At 41.9% G+C, this 15,078-nt stretch overlaps 1 protein-coding gene and 2 long non-coding RNA genes across 4 annotated transcripts; all 3 read right to left on the minus strand.

Annotated features, from left to right (window-relative positions):
* Nucleotides 1-5,262: 5,262 nt before the first annotated feature.
* On the minus strand, nucleotides 5,263-6,348 carry LOC131618952 (uncharacterized). Its single transcript, XM_058890099.1, has one exon. The coding sequence runs from the start codon at nucleotides 6,346-6,348 to the stop codon at nucleotides 5,263-5,265; it is 1,086 nt and encodes a 361-aa protein (XP_058746082.1).
* Nucleotides 6,349-8,922: 2,574 nt separating this feature from the next.
* Nucleotides 8,923-10,345, minus strand: LOC131617155 (uncharacterized). Its single transcript, XR_009288454.1, has 3 exons — nucleotides 10,281-10,345; nucleotides 9,618-9,679; nucleotides 8,923-9,280 (listed from the first exon to the last, which is right to left on the minus strand). It is a non-coding gene; the product is annotated as an uncharacterized LOC131617155 (long non-coding RNA).
* A 110-nt stretch (nucleotides 10,346-10,455) lies between these two features.
* LOC131617156 (uncharacterized) lies at nucleotides 10,456-12,119 on the minus strand. 2 transcript variants are annotated; one of them, XR_009288455.1, is made up of 6 exons: nucleotides 11,801-12,119; nucleotides 11,177-11,432; nucleotides 11,043-11,098; nucleotides 10,899-10,955; nucleotides 10,676-10,708; nucleotides 10,464-10,509 (listed from the first exon to the last, which is right to left on the minus strand). It is a non-coding gene; the product is annotated as an uncharacterized LOC131617156 (long non-coding RNA). The 2 variants fall into 2 exon arrangements; XR_009288456.1 differs by lacking the exon at nucleotides 10,676-10,708 and having other exon boundaries at nucleotides 10,456-10,509.
* Between the last annotated feature and the right edge of the window lie 2,959 nt (nucleotides 12,120-15,078).

The following is a 15,078-nucleotide window of genomic DNA, read 5'->3' on the forward strand; positions in this document are numbered from 1 at the left end:
ACAAACAGGATGTCCCGGGCGAAGACAACAGCGACGTTTGATCAGTTTCTTTTCCTTTTTTGGCTTGCGTGCCAGTATATTTGTGGCCTGCGAACCAAGGTATTGTTAGTTGGGCGATGCCCGGATAATTTTTTGGGGTCTGCGCACCCGTAATTTTTGTAATATTTGGATATCCCCGGCCAGTTTGGCCGGTTTTTAATACTATTCCGCATTTTATGCTTTGATTTAATGCTTATTTATGCTGATTCAATGTTCATTGTCGAATATTTATGTTTGTGCTCGGCCGAGGTTTATTGCCTGGGCGTGTGGTGTACGGTCCGAGTTCATAGAGCAGGTGTGCGCCATTAGCGAGCACGAGACCGCGGTCGGGGCCAAGTGCTCGCGGTGTGAACGGTCCCATCGTGAGCTGGGGTTCTGCCATGCAGGTACTACCACGGCGGGTCTGGTCGTAAAACTCGCTGTGTAGTCGGTCTCGCCTTCTGATAAGGAATTTCGACTGTTGCTGTCGTGGAGCATTCGCACCTACACCATGGCGCGAGTCCGTATCCGGTTTCCCCTCGTGTTCGTTACGAGTGGCCGGGAGCGTTAGGTTGTATCTAACTGTAATAGCGTCTGAGTTTTCGGCGTTCCAAGGTCGAGCAAGTTTTTCGCCGAGAAGGTTCTCGAGATAATAAGCGCCGTTTTCGGTTTTATCGTAAACTCGGTATGGGCCTTCCCAGTTCGGGGCTAGTTTGCCCTCGTGCGAGTCTTTCATGTTTCTGCGGAGCACTAGGGCACCAACTTCGAATTCGCGCTTGATAACTTTGGCGTTATCGCGTAAAGCTATCTGTTGTTTCAACTTTGCTTCTCGGAGGGAAGATCCTGCTCGGATTTCCTCGACCATGTCGAGTTCTTCCCTCATGGCTTCGTCGTTGAGCTCTTCCTCGAGAGGTGACTCGGTCCGACGAGAAGGTTCTCGGATCTCCACGGGGATCACGACTTCGGGGCCGTAGGTTAACCTAAACGGGGTTTCGCCTATGCTCGAATGGGGGGTCGTCCTGTACGCCCAAAGTACACTGTGTAGTTCTTCGACCCAAGCTTTCTTTGACTCGCCCAACCTCCTCTTTAGTCCCCGGAGGATGACTCAGTTGGCAGCTTCAGCTTGCCTGTTCGTTTAGGGGTGTTCGACCGAAGTGAAGTGTTGTTTCGTTCCGAGTTTGGCCACAAACTCTTAGAACTTTCTGTCCGTGAATTGGGTGCCGTTGTCGGTTATAATCGCCTGTGGCACCCCGAACCGAGCGAGTATGTTCCTCTTATAAAAACGGAGAACGTTTTGGGACGTGATCTTAGCGAGCGCTTCGGCTTCTATCCACTTAGTGAAGTAGTCGACGGTGACCACCAGGTATTTATTTTGGTATGAACCGATCGGGAAGGGTCCGAGGAGGTCCATTCCCCAGGTGGAGAAGGGCCAGGGTGAGGATAAAGATTTAAGCTTGTTCGGGGGAGCTAAGTGCATGTCGGCGTGACGTTGGCATTTGTCGCATTTCTGGACGTGTTCCCTGGCATCCTGCTGCATGGTCGGCCAGTAATACCCGGCCCTGAGGGCCTTTCTCGCGAGTGACCGGCCGCCTAGATGTTGTCCGCTGATTCCCTCGTGGAGCTCTTGAAGAATCTCGAGAGCTTGCGAAACATCAACACATTTGAGGAGCGGAATGGAATAACCTCGTCGGTAGAGTTTGTTCTCGATGATAGTATACGAGAAGGCTCGTCTTTTGATTGCTGAAGCCTCTTTTGCATCGGTTGGGAGTTCGTCTTTCGTGAGAAAGTTATACACCGGGGTCATCCAGCAGTTGTCATCGCCGATAGCGAGCACTGGTAGGGGTTGTGCGCCCTTGTCTATGCTTGGCCTTGATAGGATTTCCTGGATCACCGACTTGTTTCCGCCTTTCTTTCTTGTGCTCGCGAGTTTGGATAAGACGTCGGCTCGTGAGTTGTGTTCTCGGGGGATATGCTCGACTTCTGCCTTAACGAATTTTTCATCTTATCCTTGACGAGCGTGAGGTACTCAGCGAGCACGTCATTTTTGGCTTGGTAATCGCCGCTGATATGGGATGCGACGAGTTGGGAGTCGGTGTAGATTTTGACCTCCCGCGCGCCCACATCTTCGGCGAGCCGCAAGCCCGCTAGGAGAGCTTCGTATTTGGCCTGGTTGTTCGACGTGTTGAAAGATAGGACCAAGGATACTTCGATGATGAGTCCCTCGTCGTTATCCAAGATAATGTCGGCCCCGCTCCCCGAGCTGCTTGAGGCGCCATCTACGTAGATGGTCCACTTGTTCTCAGCGGGGGCCGGGGAGTTGGTCATCAAGGTCATCTCGGCTACAAAATCTGCCAGCGCCTGAGCCTTTAATGCCCTCCTGCTTTCATACTGTATGTCGAACTCGGAAAGCTCGAGGGACTACCTTAACATTCTCCCGGCCATGTCTGGTCGGCTGAGGAGTTGCTTGATAGGCTGGTCTGTTCGAACAACGATGGTATGGGCGAGGAAGTAGTATCTCAGCCTTCTGGCTGCTATCACTAGGGCCAGGGCGACTTTCTCGATCTGCTGGTATCGCACCTCGGGCCTTGTAGGGCTTTGCTGGTGAAATATACGGGTTTCTGCCCGTCTTCAATCTCTCGAATCAAAGCCGCGCTGACTGCCTCGTTTGAAACGGCCAGGTAAAGATATAACGGCTCGTTGTCATCGGGTCGAGAGAGGACGGGTGGTTTGGAGAGCACTTTCTTGAGATGTGATAGTGCATGCTCGCATTCCTCGGACCATTCAAAGGTCGCTTCTTTTCGTAATAACTTAAAGAATTGGAGAGCGTGTTGGGCGGATTTCGCGACGAAACAGGATAGTGCCGTGAGCATCCCGTTTAAGACTTGGATGGATTTTTTATTGTTAGGAGTGGGGAGTTCTAAGAATGATCGGCATTTATCCGGGTTGGCATCTATTCCTCGTTTGGTCAAATAGAAACCGAGGAATTTGCCTGCTCGGACGTCGAAGGTGCATTTCTCTGGATTGAAGCGCATCTTGCAGGATCTGGCCTGCTCGAATACCCGCTCGAGATGGGTGGTGTGATCGGTGTCTTCTCGAGATTTGACGATCATATCGTCCATGTATACCTCGAGAGTATCGCCGATCTCTCCTCGGAACACCTTGTTCATCATCCGTTGGTACGTGGCTCCGGCGTATTTGAGTCCGAAGGGCATTACGTTGTAGTAATAGTTGCCCGACTCGGTCATGAACGTCGTGCACTGTTTGTCGCTCCTCGCCATGGTCATGAACTAGTACAACGTTTGAGAGCCAAGTTGAATACTTGGCCTCGGAAATAAAATTTGCCTCTAAGAGGTCTTTTACAGCTTTCTCGGCAGCCTCCGCTTTCTCGGGAGACTGCCGACGCCTACGTTGAACTACTGCCTTCGCGGCTGGATCAATGGAGAGATGGTGGCAGGCGACCTCGGGGTCGAGTTCGGGCATTTCTGTTGCGCTCCAAGCGAACAGGTCGGCGTTGGCTTGAAGGCAAGCCACGAGCTGCTTCCTCGGTAGGTCTTGGATGCCCTTACCGATCTTCACCGCTTTGTCGGGGTTGTCGCCCAGCGGGACAAGCTCGAAGTCCCCATCCAGGACAGGTCGGACGGGGTGAGCTGTCTTCGGTCGTGTCTCTTCGCCCATCTTCAGCTCTTCTTCTGTAAAGCGTGCGTCGAGGTCGACTGAGCTGAAGTTGGTCGTCTGATGTTGATCTTCTGGAGGGGCGATCAGTTGTAGCCCTTTTACGGAGGCGTCGAAGATTCTTCTGGCAGCTTCAATGTCGGTGTTGATTGTGGCCACTCGTCCTGTTCTCGTGTAGAATTTCATCTTTAGGTGCACAGTGGAGGGTACGGCGGTGAGCTCGGCCAGAGTGGAGCGTCCGATGATGCAGTCGATCACCAAAAACCTGGTCTTGACTTGTCTGGAAGCTTCCCCTTCCCCGAAGGTGACGATCAGCTCGACGTAACGCCAAGGTTTGGTGGTGGCTCCGTTGAAGCCTTGGAGATCAGAACCCACATAAGAAGTGAGATGTGAGTCGTCCAGCTGGAGTGTCCGGAAGAGGTGAGAGTACATGATGTCGACCGAGCTGTCTTCGTCGACCAGGACTCGTCGGACGTTAAAATTTTCCATTCTTGCCCGCACGAGTAGGGGAATTGTGGCGTTCGGAGCTCCGCCGGGCATCTCCTCCAAGTAGAAACTGATTGGGTCTGATTTTCCTCTGAACTTACGCAGAGTAGGGCCAAGGTCGGTGTTGGCGCTGAGTAGTTCATCGAACTTTATTTTCACTGAACAGATGGTGAGAGAACCGGGATCCCCGCCATTAGACACGACCATGGAGGTCGGGAATCTTTCCCACTAGCTAATTGCGGTGGTTATTCCGATTGAAGGCACGAAGTCTTCAGAACGGGTGACTGACAGGGCTACTTGCAGAGGCCTGTTATCCGGTGAGTTACCCTCGTCAGAATTTCGTTGGTCGTCCCTCCGGGAAGGTTCCCCTTTCTTTGTGTACTTCGAAAGGCGACCTTCCTTGATGAGTGTCTCAATGGCATCCTTAAGATGAATGCATTCCTCGGTCAGATGCCCGTGACTCTTGTGGTACTTGCAGTATTTGGATTTGTCAGTTCCTGGCCTCGCGGGGTTTGACTTCAGGGGCCTGATGCTGGAATTCTTGAAGTCGGTGCTTTTGCATTCGGCCAGAATTTTCTCCCGTGAAGCATTCAGAGGAGTGTATTCGTTGAAGCGACCAGCTGTTCCTCGGCGCTCTTTCGCGTCGTGGGATCTGTCGTCTTTCCTTTTTTCATGTCCCCGTCTCGAACCTGAGTTTTCGTAGTTCGAGCTGCGAGCGGCATCATTGCCTCGCGAGGCTTTAATGGCAGCAGACTCTCCTTCTTCGAAAGCGATGAAGGCTTGAGCTTTATGGAGGAGGGCGTTCATAGTGTGCACCTTATCGATTTTGGTGGCCTTCTTGAAGTCACTTCTGGGGAGGATCCCTCGCTCTAGGAGGTACCTCTTCATGTAATCTGTCGTCTGTACTTGGACGACTTCTTTGTTGAACCTGTCGAGGTAGTCTCGGAGAGGCTCATTGGTTCCTCGGATTACTGCTTCGAGGTTTGCCTCTGATTTCGGTTGCCGACGGGATGCTGTGAAATGGCTCAGAAAGAGCTCTTTGAGCTCGGTCCAGGAGTGGATGGAGCTGGGAGGAAGATTCCTGTACTATGTCATCGCTCCTTTCCTGAGGGTGGTCGGAAAGATGCGGCATTTGATGGATCCCCGGACGACATGATAGTCCATGACAGCTTCGATGCTCCGAATATGGTCATCGGGGTCAGTGGTTCCATCGTATTGGTCCAAGACGGGTGGTTTTTCCATTCCTCGTGGAAGACGAACTCTTCGGATGTCTTCGGACAAGGGACTGCGGAAATCTTCCTCGTCACTTGGTCCAGCGGAGGTCGAATGTCTGCCTCGCCTGGGCTTTGTCTGTGTTTTTCCCGAAACTTTGCAGTTGTCCTTTGGAGGAGAATGCTCGCGAGGTTTCAACACAGCCTTGGAGGGGCCTCGGCGGTCCTGCTCGGGTGAGAGGCTCCTAGCTTCAGTGGTTTCAGGTCTCTGATTTTTCCTGCTCTTTCTTGGTGGAGAGCGGGAATACGACCTTTGGCGACGGCTCCTCCTGGGCGGCGAGCGAGAAGAAGACGGGGAGCGTCTGCGATGTCTCCTCGGTGGTGAGCGCGATGAGGAATAGGAACGCGATCGATAGTGCCTCCGTGGGGGGGAACGGTATCGTCGCTTCCTTTCCAGCTCGTGGATGCGGTCACCCTGAAGGTGGATGAGGCGGTTGGTCCTCTGCAGTTCTTTGAGTAGGAAGACGGCTGTGGGGTCCGCGTCCTCGAGAATGTTGACCTGCTCCTCTTGGTCGTCTTTATAATGGACCCTTCGGCTGTCGGTGGTATGGGTGAACGAGGAGGCAACATGTCCGTCCCTGGCGTCAGTTTCGTTCACGTTCTGGGCCTGTTCAGGTCCATTCTGGGGTTGAGCCTGCTCGTCTTCCCCGTTCTGAACGTGTCCCTCGGGTGGAACTTGTTCGACGTTCTGAACTTGTTGGAGCCTGTGTATCTGCTGGATGTTCTGGATTTGCTGCCTCCTGGGTTGTGAGGTCTCATGCCTCGGCCTTCTCTGCGCGACAGGAGTATGTTGTTGTCCTTCCCGCCGGTGACGATTTGTCCCCTCGCGGGTAGACTCCTCGATCAGCTGTTGCAGGAGGAAGGGATCAGGGTTTGGGATATTGTTGTTGTTGTCAGCCATGACGATTGTGAATGGATTAGCTTTGATCTTTGTTTGTTAAAGAAGGGGGAGCAAGATTCCCACAGACGGCGCCACTGATCGTACCTGATCAGAAGAATCGTCAAGGCGGCAGAATCTGGCTTGAAGAGCAAGATGGGGGGGTACCTGCAAGGTTCTCCGATGCTAAAGTCAGTAGCTATCAGAGAATGAAGGTTTAGAGAGTGAAGAATATGATACCTGACCCTCTGGTGAAAGAGGGTATTTATAGCCCCCAGCGCTGGGCCAAGGTTTCCTAATTGGGCCAAATCCAGTTGGAGGTCCACGTGCTAGGAAACTGCCAGAACACCCTTGTGCTAGGGCTGAGTCAGCAGGTGACCCACGTCCTGGATGAGCGTGGCGCAGGATTCGGAGGAGGTTGACCGGATCCTTCGCTGAAGCGTGACGCGTGGTCTTCGTGCTTGGGCAATTCGTAACGGCTACCAAGTAAATGGGCCCAAATGCTTTGAGCCTGCTCGGCTAGAAGGAAAAGCTGGGCCTGTTCGGCCCAATCCTGAACAAAAATTAATAAGTAATTAAATGTGGAGATAAAAATAATACTTATTAATTTTAACCATTAAATTGAGAAGAATCAATGGTCATGATGGGGAGTAAGTCTTGATAACTTACTCTTGGAGTAAGAATATCACTCTTCAACTTTTTATAATATTAATATTAATAAATAAACTATAATTTATAATTTAAATATTTAAAAATTAATTTAAATTAAATTGCAAAAAATTATATTAGTTTGAATTAAATTTTCTTAATTAATCATCCAAAACCGAATTAAACTACAAGGAAAATTTTCTTTATATTAAAGAAGTTTTTGTCTCAAAATCGATCTAAACTGCATTACGAACGCCCATAATTATATTATTTATTTGTTTAATTATTTAAAAAATCTTAATTTAATTTAATTTGATTTGATTTGATTTTTTATTTTATTTCATTATTTTAACATTGATATATTAACTAAGCAATCAACTAACTTCTATCAGCTATGCTTGAATTGTTTAATTGTGTAGTAAAGAAAAAGAGAAAGGAAGCACTAAGTCAGCACCACCATCTCATAGATGAAAGGGGTGAATCTTTCATCTTTACATGACTTATATTTAATATAACCTTAATATGTTGTCATCCATTATTTCGATATCCTTTCTTTACAAAATTGAAAATTGTTGTCCTTATCTGTTTCACCTATAGTGGTGCATGAAAGAGAGATGAAGTATAATAAGATTGTTGGTTTCTATTTTTTATCATTCTCCTTTTTAGAAAATTATTTAAGAAATTGTTTTACACAATTAATCACAAAATTTTAATTAATCAAAAAATAAATATTGAATTTTATCTCTCTTTTATAATCTCAACCACCTCATAAATTTAATTAAAAAATAAAATTGAAATAAATTAAAAAATTCTTTCTTATTATTGATTGTTTTTAAGAATATCAATTTAGGGTCGTGTCCATGCAAGAATTTTTCCTCCTTTTAAATATTATTATGTCTTATGATCAGAAAAAAAAAAGAAATTAAAAAAAAATATTTTTAATAATATATGGAAATTAATTGTCAGATACATCCGTTATTATTATTTTTATATTTTATTAATAATTTAATAAATAAAATATTATTACATTTTTAAACTATGTTTCTATAGTTTTTTATATCAACTGTTAGATGAATTCAATTTATATTTTAAAAGTTCAGCATGGATATTTAATGCAAGGGCGACATTCAAGTTATTCATATTTAAGAGATGAAATTTCAGCCATCTGACTATTAAACCAAAAATTAATAATTAAATGATAGTTGATGACATATTTAAGACAAATGGCAAGTCAATTTCTAAGTTTAAAATATTAAAGATTGACTTGGGCAATGTAGAAGAGCACATCTACAGAATCATGAGTACTGTATGAAAATTATGATGGACTTTTCTTCCATTATAAATATGGTAGAACTAGTAAAACTCGTGGAAAATTGTTAAAATAATTAATTAATGAATTCAATATATTTTGATACATTTAATAATTAATTAATTATATATTGGTCAATTATTATTGAATATTAAATATTGATTAATGATTTAATTGGATTTCGCGAGATGCATTAGATCATTCACTTAATATATAATAAGTTTTTGTTTTTAACCACTACTAGAAATACTCTATTTTCCTGCGGATTTACCTGCGGATTTAGGCTAAATTTCCGCAGGAAACATGTTTGCTGCGGTTTTTCCTGCGGATTTTCGTCCCCAGCTAAAACCTTCGTGGGTAATATTTTCGGCAGGAAGTTCCGCAGGCAATTCCGCAGAAAAATCCGCAGATAAATCCGCAGTAAATTCCGCTGGTAAGTTCCCAGATAAATCCCCAGGAATTTATAATTTGCAGCTAAATCCGCAGGTAATGTACTTCTAAAATAAAAAAAATAAATCTAATTTTTATATGCTCCCCTAACGGTATACATCAAAATACATCAATCTATGATTACAATTACTAAAATACATCATTATTGACAAATAGTAGAATCAACATAATAAACAACTAAGGGTGAGCAATTACATATTTGTGGACTGAATTCTTAAAAAACTGTTTTTGTTTAATCAGAATTGAAGAGCAAGTAATTACATAGTTTACAAAAACACGTTGCTTACATTCTAACACACCATTCACAAAAACACGTTGCTTACAAACACACCATTCTTAACAAGTTTCGAGGGAAGCCATAATATTAGTAATGTGATATTCTTAACACGTTGCTTACGGTGACCATTTTATGTAAGCGAAGCCTTGGAAAATAACAACCTTGGCTTGAAAAATTGGACCGTTGAAACCAATATCCCACTTGAAGTATTGCTCTTTTGTTGGCTAGTTTCATGTTGAATGGTGCATAACTCAGCTTTGATGGACTTGTCACTGCTAACAAAAAAGTCATTAATATAATTCCCTCAACAACTTAATACTTTTTATTAAGTTAAAAAAAAGTCATTAATATAATTCCCCAATGGATCATGCAAGCATATTATTCGATGTAGTCACTTCACCTAGACTTCACATCACTCGATCTAAATTGTTCCTTAATTTTTGATCTAAGCCTTTCAGGTTAATGCCCACTCACCCAACCGGTCTAGCCACTATTTTTTATTCTCTAAACAACACCTAAACAAATATCAATTTACATATATTTGGTCATAATATAAACTTTGAAATTCAAATAACCGTGTGGTAAAAGCCAATAGGTAATAAGTATTACCTGAATGACATAAAATTCTCTAAACCATAAGAATCCAAGATCTTTCAATGTAGCAATAGTCACTGCAAGCATTGCCAACCAAGTCAATAACACAGAAGGATGTAACAAGGCAATGGTAAAAATACAAATAAATTTAAGTTAAGCAAAAAGAACAAGCTACATAAATTGTTTATAGTTCCTAAATAAAATTCCATTAGACATTGTTATTTATACAAATCATGAACTAAACTAGGTACAACTTTCATCTACACGAGGCTTATGATGAACTAGACTAGGTACAACTTTAAACTCCACGAGGCTTATTAGCAGCAATATAATTGCATTTGCATTGGTCATTTAATGTAATGGTAACAATACATTGACCATAATCATGTGTGTTTCTAGGGGGTCATTCAATAACTTAATAAATACATAATCCTAATCAATTTTTATCCCAAAATTACATAAATGACAAAAGCAATGGAATGACATGTGATAGGACCATAATATATTATTAAATTAATGAATTTAAAACAAAAATGCAGTGTACCTCGTTTTGAGACTGGTAGTATACAACAGTAATTGGACATAATAATTATCTAATTACAATATAATTTGCATCAAATGTCTGTCATAAAAAAAAACATTTTATAACAAGGAAACACGTCTCCCGAGGGAGCTTACCTGCCAAAAATCATAAGCTGACACATGGTTTATGTTTTTCAGAATTTCTGATGAAAAGAAACACTGCATTACAAATTAACAACAGATTATTCTTTACTTAGCGGTATGACTCAATTTCTACAGTTACAAACTATACCAAAAGGTGCGGACACAGGGTTAAGAAACTAAAACCTGCCTTAGATGGTTCCATTTTAGCAAGGCACTCTTTGTGCAAACTTTTTGCAACACCCTGACAATAAGACAAATGAGTATTAGCTAGTTATCACACTAGATAGACTGTTAAATACTAAGCAAGCACGTCATTACTTGGAGCTGGACAACATCCTCATAGAATAGTGGATAACTTCCTAGATTCTAACATTGATCTTAAATGATATATAGATAAAAGGCCTTACTGATGTGTCTTTCTCAATAGTTGGGCAGGAAACCTATCAAATTATATCAAGAAAGATAATCTATGTCCAACTTCTTGATGTAATTTCAATACCGACTACTTTGAGAAGCATAGTGTGTATGAACTTTGATACAATTGAAAGTTTTCTTCTGTATTTTTTTATTAAAAAGGGTCATTAGATATTTTTTTATATATATTCTTATAACAGTTATGAAAGCACTCACAGGACAAAGCTCCTTAGTTATTTCATTAAGGGACTTCTTGGGATTTTGATGTATCACCTGAAACAAACAAATGAGAGTTGGTCACTAACGCAATAAATATCCATATTGAATTGAATTTGAATATGTATGACAGCTGAAAGTTACCAGGAACCAACTGCCTGCCTGATATGTTTTAGTTCCTCCCACGCCGAGCCAGTGTACTGTACACACACAATAGATTGAGGTTAAGATCATAAAATAGAAAAGTAAAGAGTCAAAATTAGTTGCTTCGTGCTAACCTCTTCAGTTGCCTCGATGCACCACTGTTCTAATTCAGCCAAACCTGTCTTCACATACTCCCCATTGCTGAATGAACAACACTCGCGGCACAGCAGAAGATTGCAAGCAATGACCAGATTAAGTCCATAAAAAATTAGGCATGCTGCAATATGACATGAAATGGGAAGTGGGAGAACAAGATTACCTATTGAATAATTGAACATGGATGAATGAGAATATTTGAGTGAATACTTTGCGGACCAAGAAAGGAGGCGCCTGTTAAACAAGATTTCTAACAGGTTAAGATCAATCTCAGGCAATGAAAATACGGAAACTGAAAGGGAAACTCATATAGTTCCATAAATATAAGTATTAAATGTATATGCCATTTGTTTGTTGCACGTCTGGCTCAACCAAACAAGAAACAATGCATTCTCAACAAACAATATCTATTTTCAAACATGTTATAACTATTATAAACCAATTATACTCAAAATCAACATATGTATACTCACTGTGGCATTTCAACAAACACCTTGTTGGCAAAACTCAAGCCACAAAGCCTATGAACCATACCCCTAGTTTCCAAGAAACTCTAATTGATTCCGAAAAAACGTAACAGTTATCCGATTTCACATACTTACCATCAACTCCTTGACAAGCACAAAGCACGTCAGTTACATCGTTTTCTTCCTTAACCAATTTCACATACTCACGGTTGATGGATTCGCAATGAGAGGGCTACAGAGGATATACCTTCAGTGGCGAGACGACGTTTAATGGATTCGGTGATGGCAGCGGCGTCGGGTGTTACGGAGGGAATGAGGTGGCTGACAAGTGCTTTTACTAGATCTGGAAGCTTATGTTGATATTCTTCGCCGTCCATTGTCGCCGGTGAGTTGCAAAATGGTGACGTAGTGGGAGTGGGGGATTTTTTTAGTGAGATAAGGAGTGGTGTTTGGGTGAGTGAGGGTCTATTTTTAGTATTGATAGATAGATAGATGCTAGTATTATTAAAGTGAAATTATAAGATTATAATTTAGCAAGGAACTGATACTATTGGCTTAGTGTCTTAGTGGTTTAACAATTAGTTTTAAATATAACATTACTAACATATAGATAAAGTCTCTTTCAATTACACTCCAAAAAAAAAAGTCTCTTTCAATTAAACGAGAATTAAATTTAGTGTCCGAGTGGTAGAGACTTGGAGTTATTTGGATTAAAATGTGGTTTGATTCCTTGCTAAACCTATTTCACCTATTTTATAATTTTAATCTTTGTTAGATTTTTTTTATAATTTTATTTTTTATAATTTTTATAGCTAATATTAAAATATAAGTCGAATAATTAAATAAATATATACAAAATTTGCATACAATTTATTTTATTAAAAACTAAGACTAAAATTAAAAATTAATTAAAATACATCATAAAAAATAATTAATAACGTAGATAAAATAATGATTAATTTTTTTTGTTAAATTTAAACAAAAATCAAAACTATTTTAGAAAAAATTTAAATATATCTAATTTGTAGCAAAATCCGCAGGAAATGTTCCTGCGGAATTACCTGCGAATTACGTATTGTGGTTTAATTTTAATAAAATAGATCTTCGCAGCAAAATCCGCAGGAAACTTTCCTGCGAAATTACCTGCCGATTTTGTCTTGTAGTTAGAGTTTTTGAAGGAAATATATATTTCGCAGCAAAATCCGCAGGTATTCCTGCGGAATTTTCTGCAAAACTCTTATCCGCAGCAGAATTTATTTTATTTAATAAATTGGCAGGAAAATCCGCAGGTAAACCTGCGGAAAAGTTTCCGCAGGAAATTCCGCAGGTAATTCGTATATTTCTAGTAGTGAACTGTTTAGATTTTTATTTTATGTGTTGTTTTGATAGACGATTAATAAGTTGTTGAAAAACTTAAACAACAATAATGATAGTAATTTTCTCATTCGTTCTCCCATTAACCCTGACCGAACAAGTCCAACTCCGTACCAGGTCCAATATGCATAGCGTTAGCCGTTATAACTTGTAACTGTCACTCCCACATGTGAGCACGTGGTCAAACCACTTAGCGAAGGATTCAGGCAGTTCGCTCCGAACCCTACGCTCCACATATCAAGGATATGAGCCACTCGGTGACTCATCCCTACTACGTAGGATTCTGGTAGTTTCCTAGCACGTTGGCCTCCAATAGATTTTGGCCCAATTAAGAAATCTTGGCCCAACGCTGGGGCTATAAATCCCCTCTTTCAATAGAGGACCAGGTATTCATTCATTCACTTATTTTCTCACCTAACCTTCGTACTTGCTCTCCTTGCTCTCAAACTTACTTTAGCATGGAGTACCTTGCAGGTACATCCCCCAATTCAACAAAAGCCCATATTGTTGCAGGCCACGAAGATCCATCTAATCAGGTATGATCAGTGGCGCCGTCTGTGAGAATCTTGCTTCCCCATCATTTCTGAACAAAGATCAGAGCAAAAACCAACCTTCGATCATCATGGCCGGCAATAACAACAATCACCAAAACGGCGCCCCTTTCAACATCGTACCGCTGCTCCAGGAGCCCGCGGCCGACGGGCAGAATCGATCCAAGCGTGAGGGACCATATCAGCCCACGTGTGACGGATAACCCAAACACAACAGGCAGACTCCACCCGGAGACAAGGAAGCCGACTCTAGAGACGAACAACCAGCTTCGTCCTTCACTTGAGCCTCTTAGCATCTCAAGAGCCAACATGAGGACAACTATGACCATGTTGACGTCCCTATACCAGAGGACGCCGACCCGACCACAACCCTCCTGCTCACAGCCATCAACCAGACCAACCCACTCTTATCTCAACAAAACCAAAGAATCACCTCGCTTGAGAAAAGGCTACGACCACGTTCTCCCCCGCGGAGACGCCATCGCTCGCGCTCTCGTTCTCATTCTCGGTCTCAACAAAGGAGGACCCACTAGTATAGGTCCTACACACCCTTTCCACAGCGAGAGGACACACCTTCCCCGAGACGTGGACGGAGACAACAGGACTCGAGAAGTCCCACGCCACAGGCTTAAACTCGCGGACCGATGCTGGAACAAAAAGGACCCGAGAAGAATTGAGAAAACAACGAGAAAATCTTTGAGAGAAAACCTTCATTACTAAACTTTGAACTTTTAATTATATATTTTCTAAGGTGTAAAGGTCGATAATTCATTCTGAGTGTATTAGCTTTTTGAGAAGCATATTGTAAACACATCTTTGTTTGGTAACTCTAATTTAGTTCTTGGAGAGACTACGGTATAGTTAAAATTCTCAATAAGTCTATGACAGGTTATCCTTGAGGTTGCAATGAAATCTTTTATTATTGGATTAAGTCCTTCTTGATAAGGAAAAATTACCTTGGCAGGTGGACTAGAGGTACCTTAGTTAACAGTGAACCATGATAAAAAGTCATGTGTCTTTATTTTTGTTATAAGCTTTGTTGTTTGTGTTCTTGGATGTGAAAAAGTTTTAATCTTGAAATCCAATTCAAACCCCCCCTTTCTTATGCTTCTTTGAACCTTCACTAAGTTCAACCTATAAAAGCTCTCAAGTTTAATTAGATACTCTCAAGATCAATTCTAGGGAACATGACTAAGTGTTTTTTTATTGAACATGTATAATTTCTAGTAACTTCTCTCTTCTCTTAAACTCATTATTTTCTGTATTTTATATTATGCAATTTTCTGTTTTAGTTAACTAAATTAAAATTGTTTTCAAACTTTGATTTTGATTCGAAAAGATTTTTCAAACTTAAGTTTTTCTAAAACACATAATTCTCTTGTGTGTGTAAAGACACGTGACCAACAGAAACAAATATTTTTTTGGTGAATTTACAATACTACCTTTCTCAAAAGTCATATATATATATATATATATATATATATATAT

The sequence above is a fragment of the Vicia villosa genome, linkage group LG7, assembly GCF_029867415.1.
Source record: "Vicia villosa cultivar HV-30 ecotype Madison, WI linkage group LG7, Vvil1.0, whole genome shotgun sequence".
Lineage (NCBI taxonomy): Eukaryota > Viridiplantae > Streptophyta > Magnoliopsida > Fabales > Fabaceae > Vicia > Vicia villosa.

Excerpts from the sequence above, each read along its gene's own strand:
- LOC131618952 (XM_058890099.1), bottom strand. The coding sequence starts at position 6,348 with ATGGCTGACAACAACAACAATATCCCAAACCCTGATCCCTTCCTCCTG.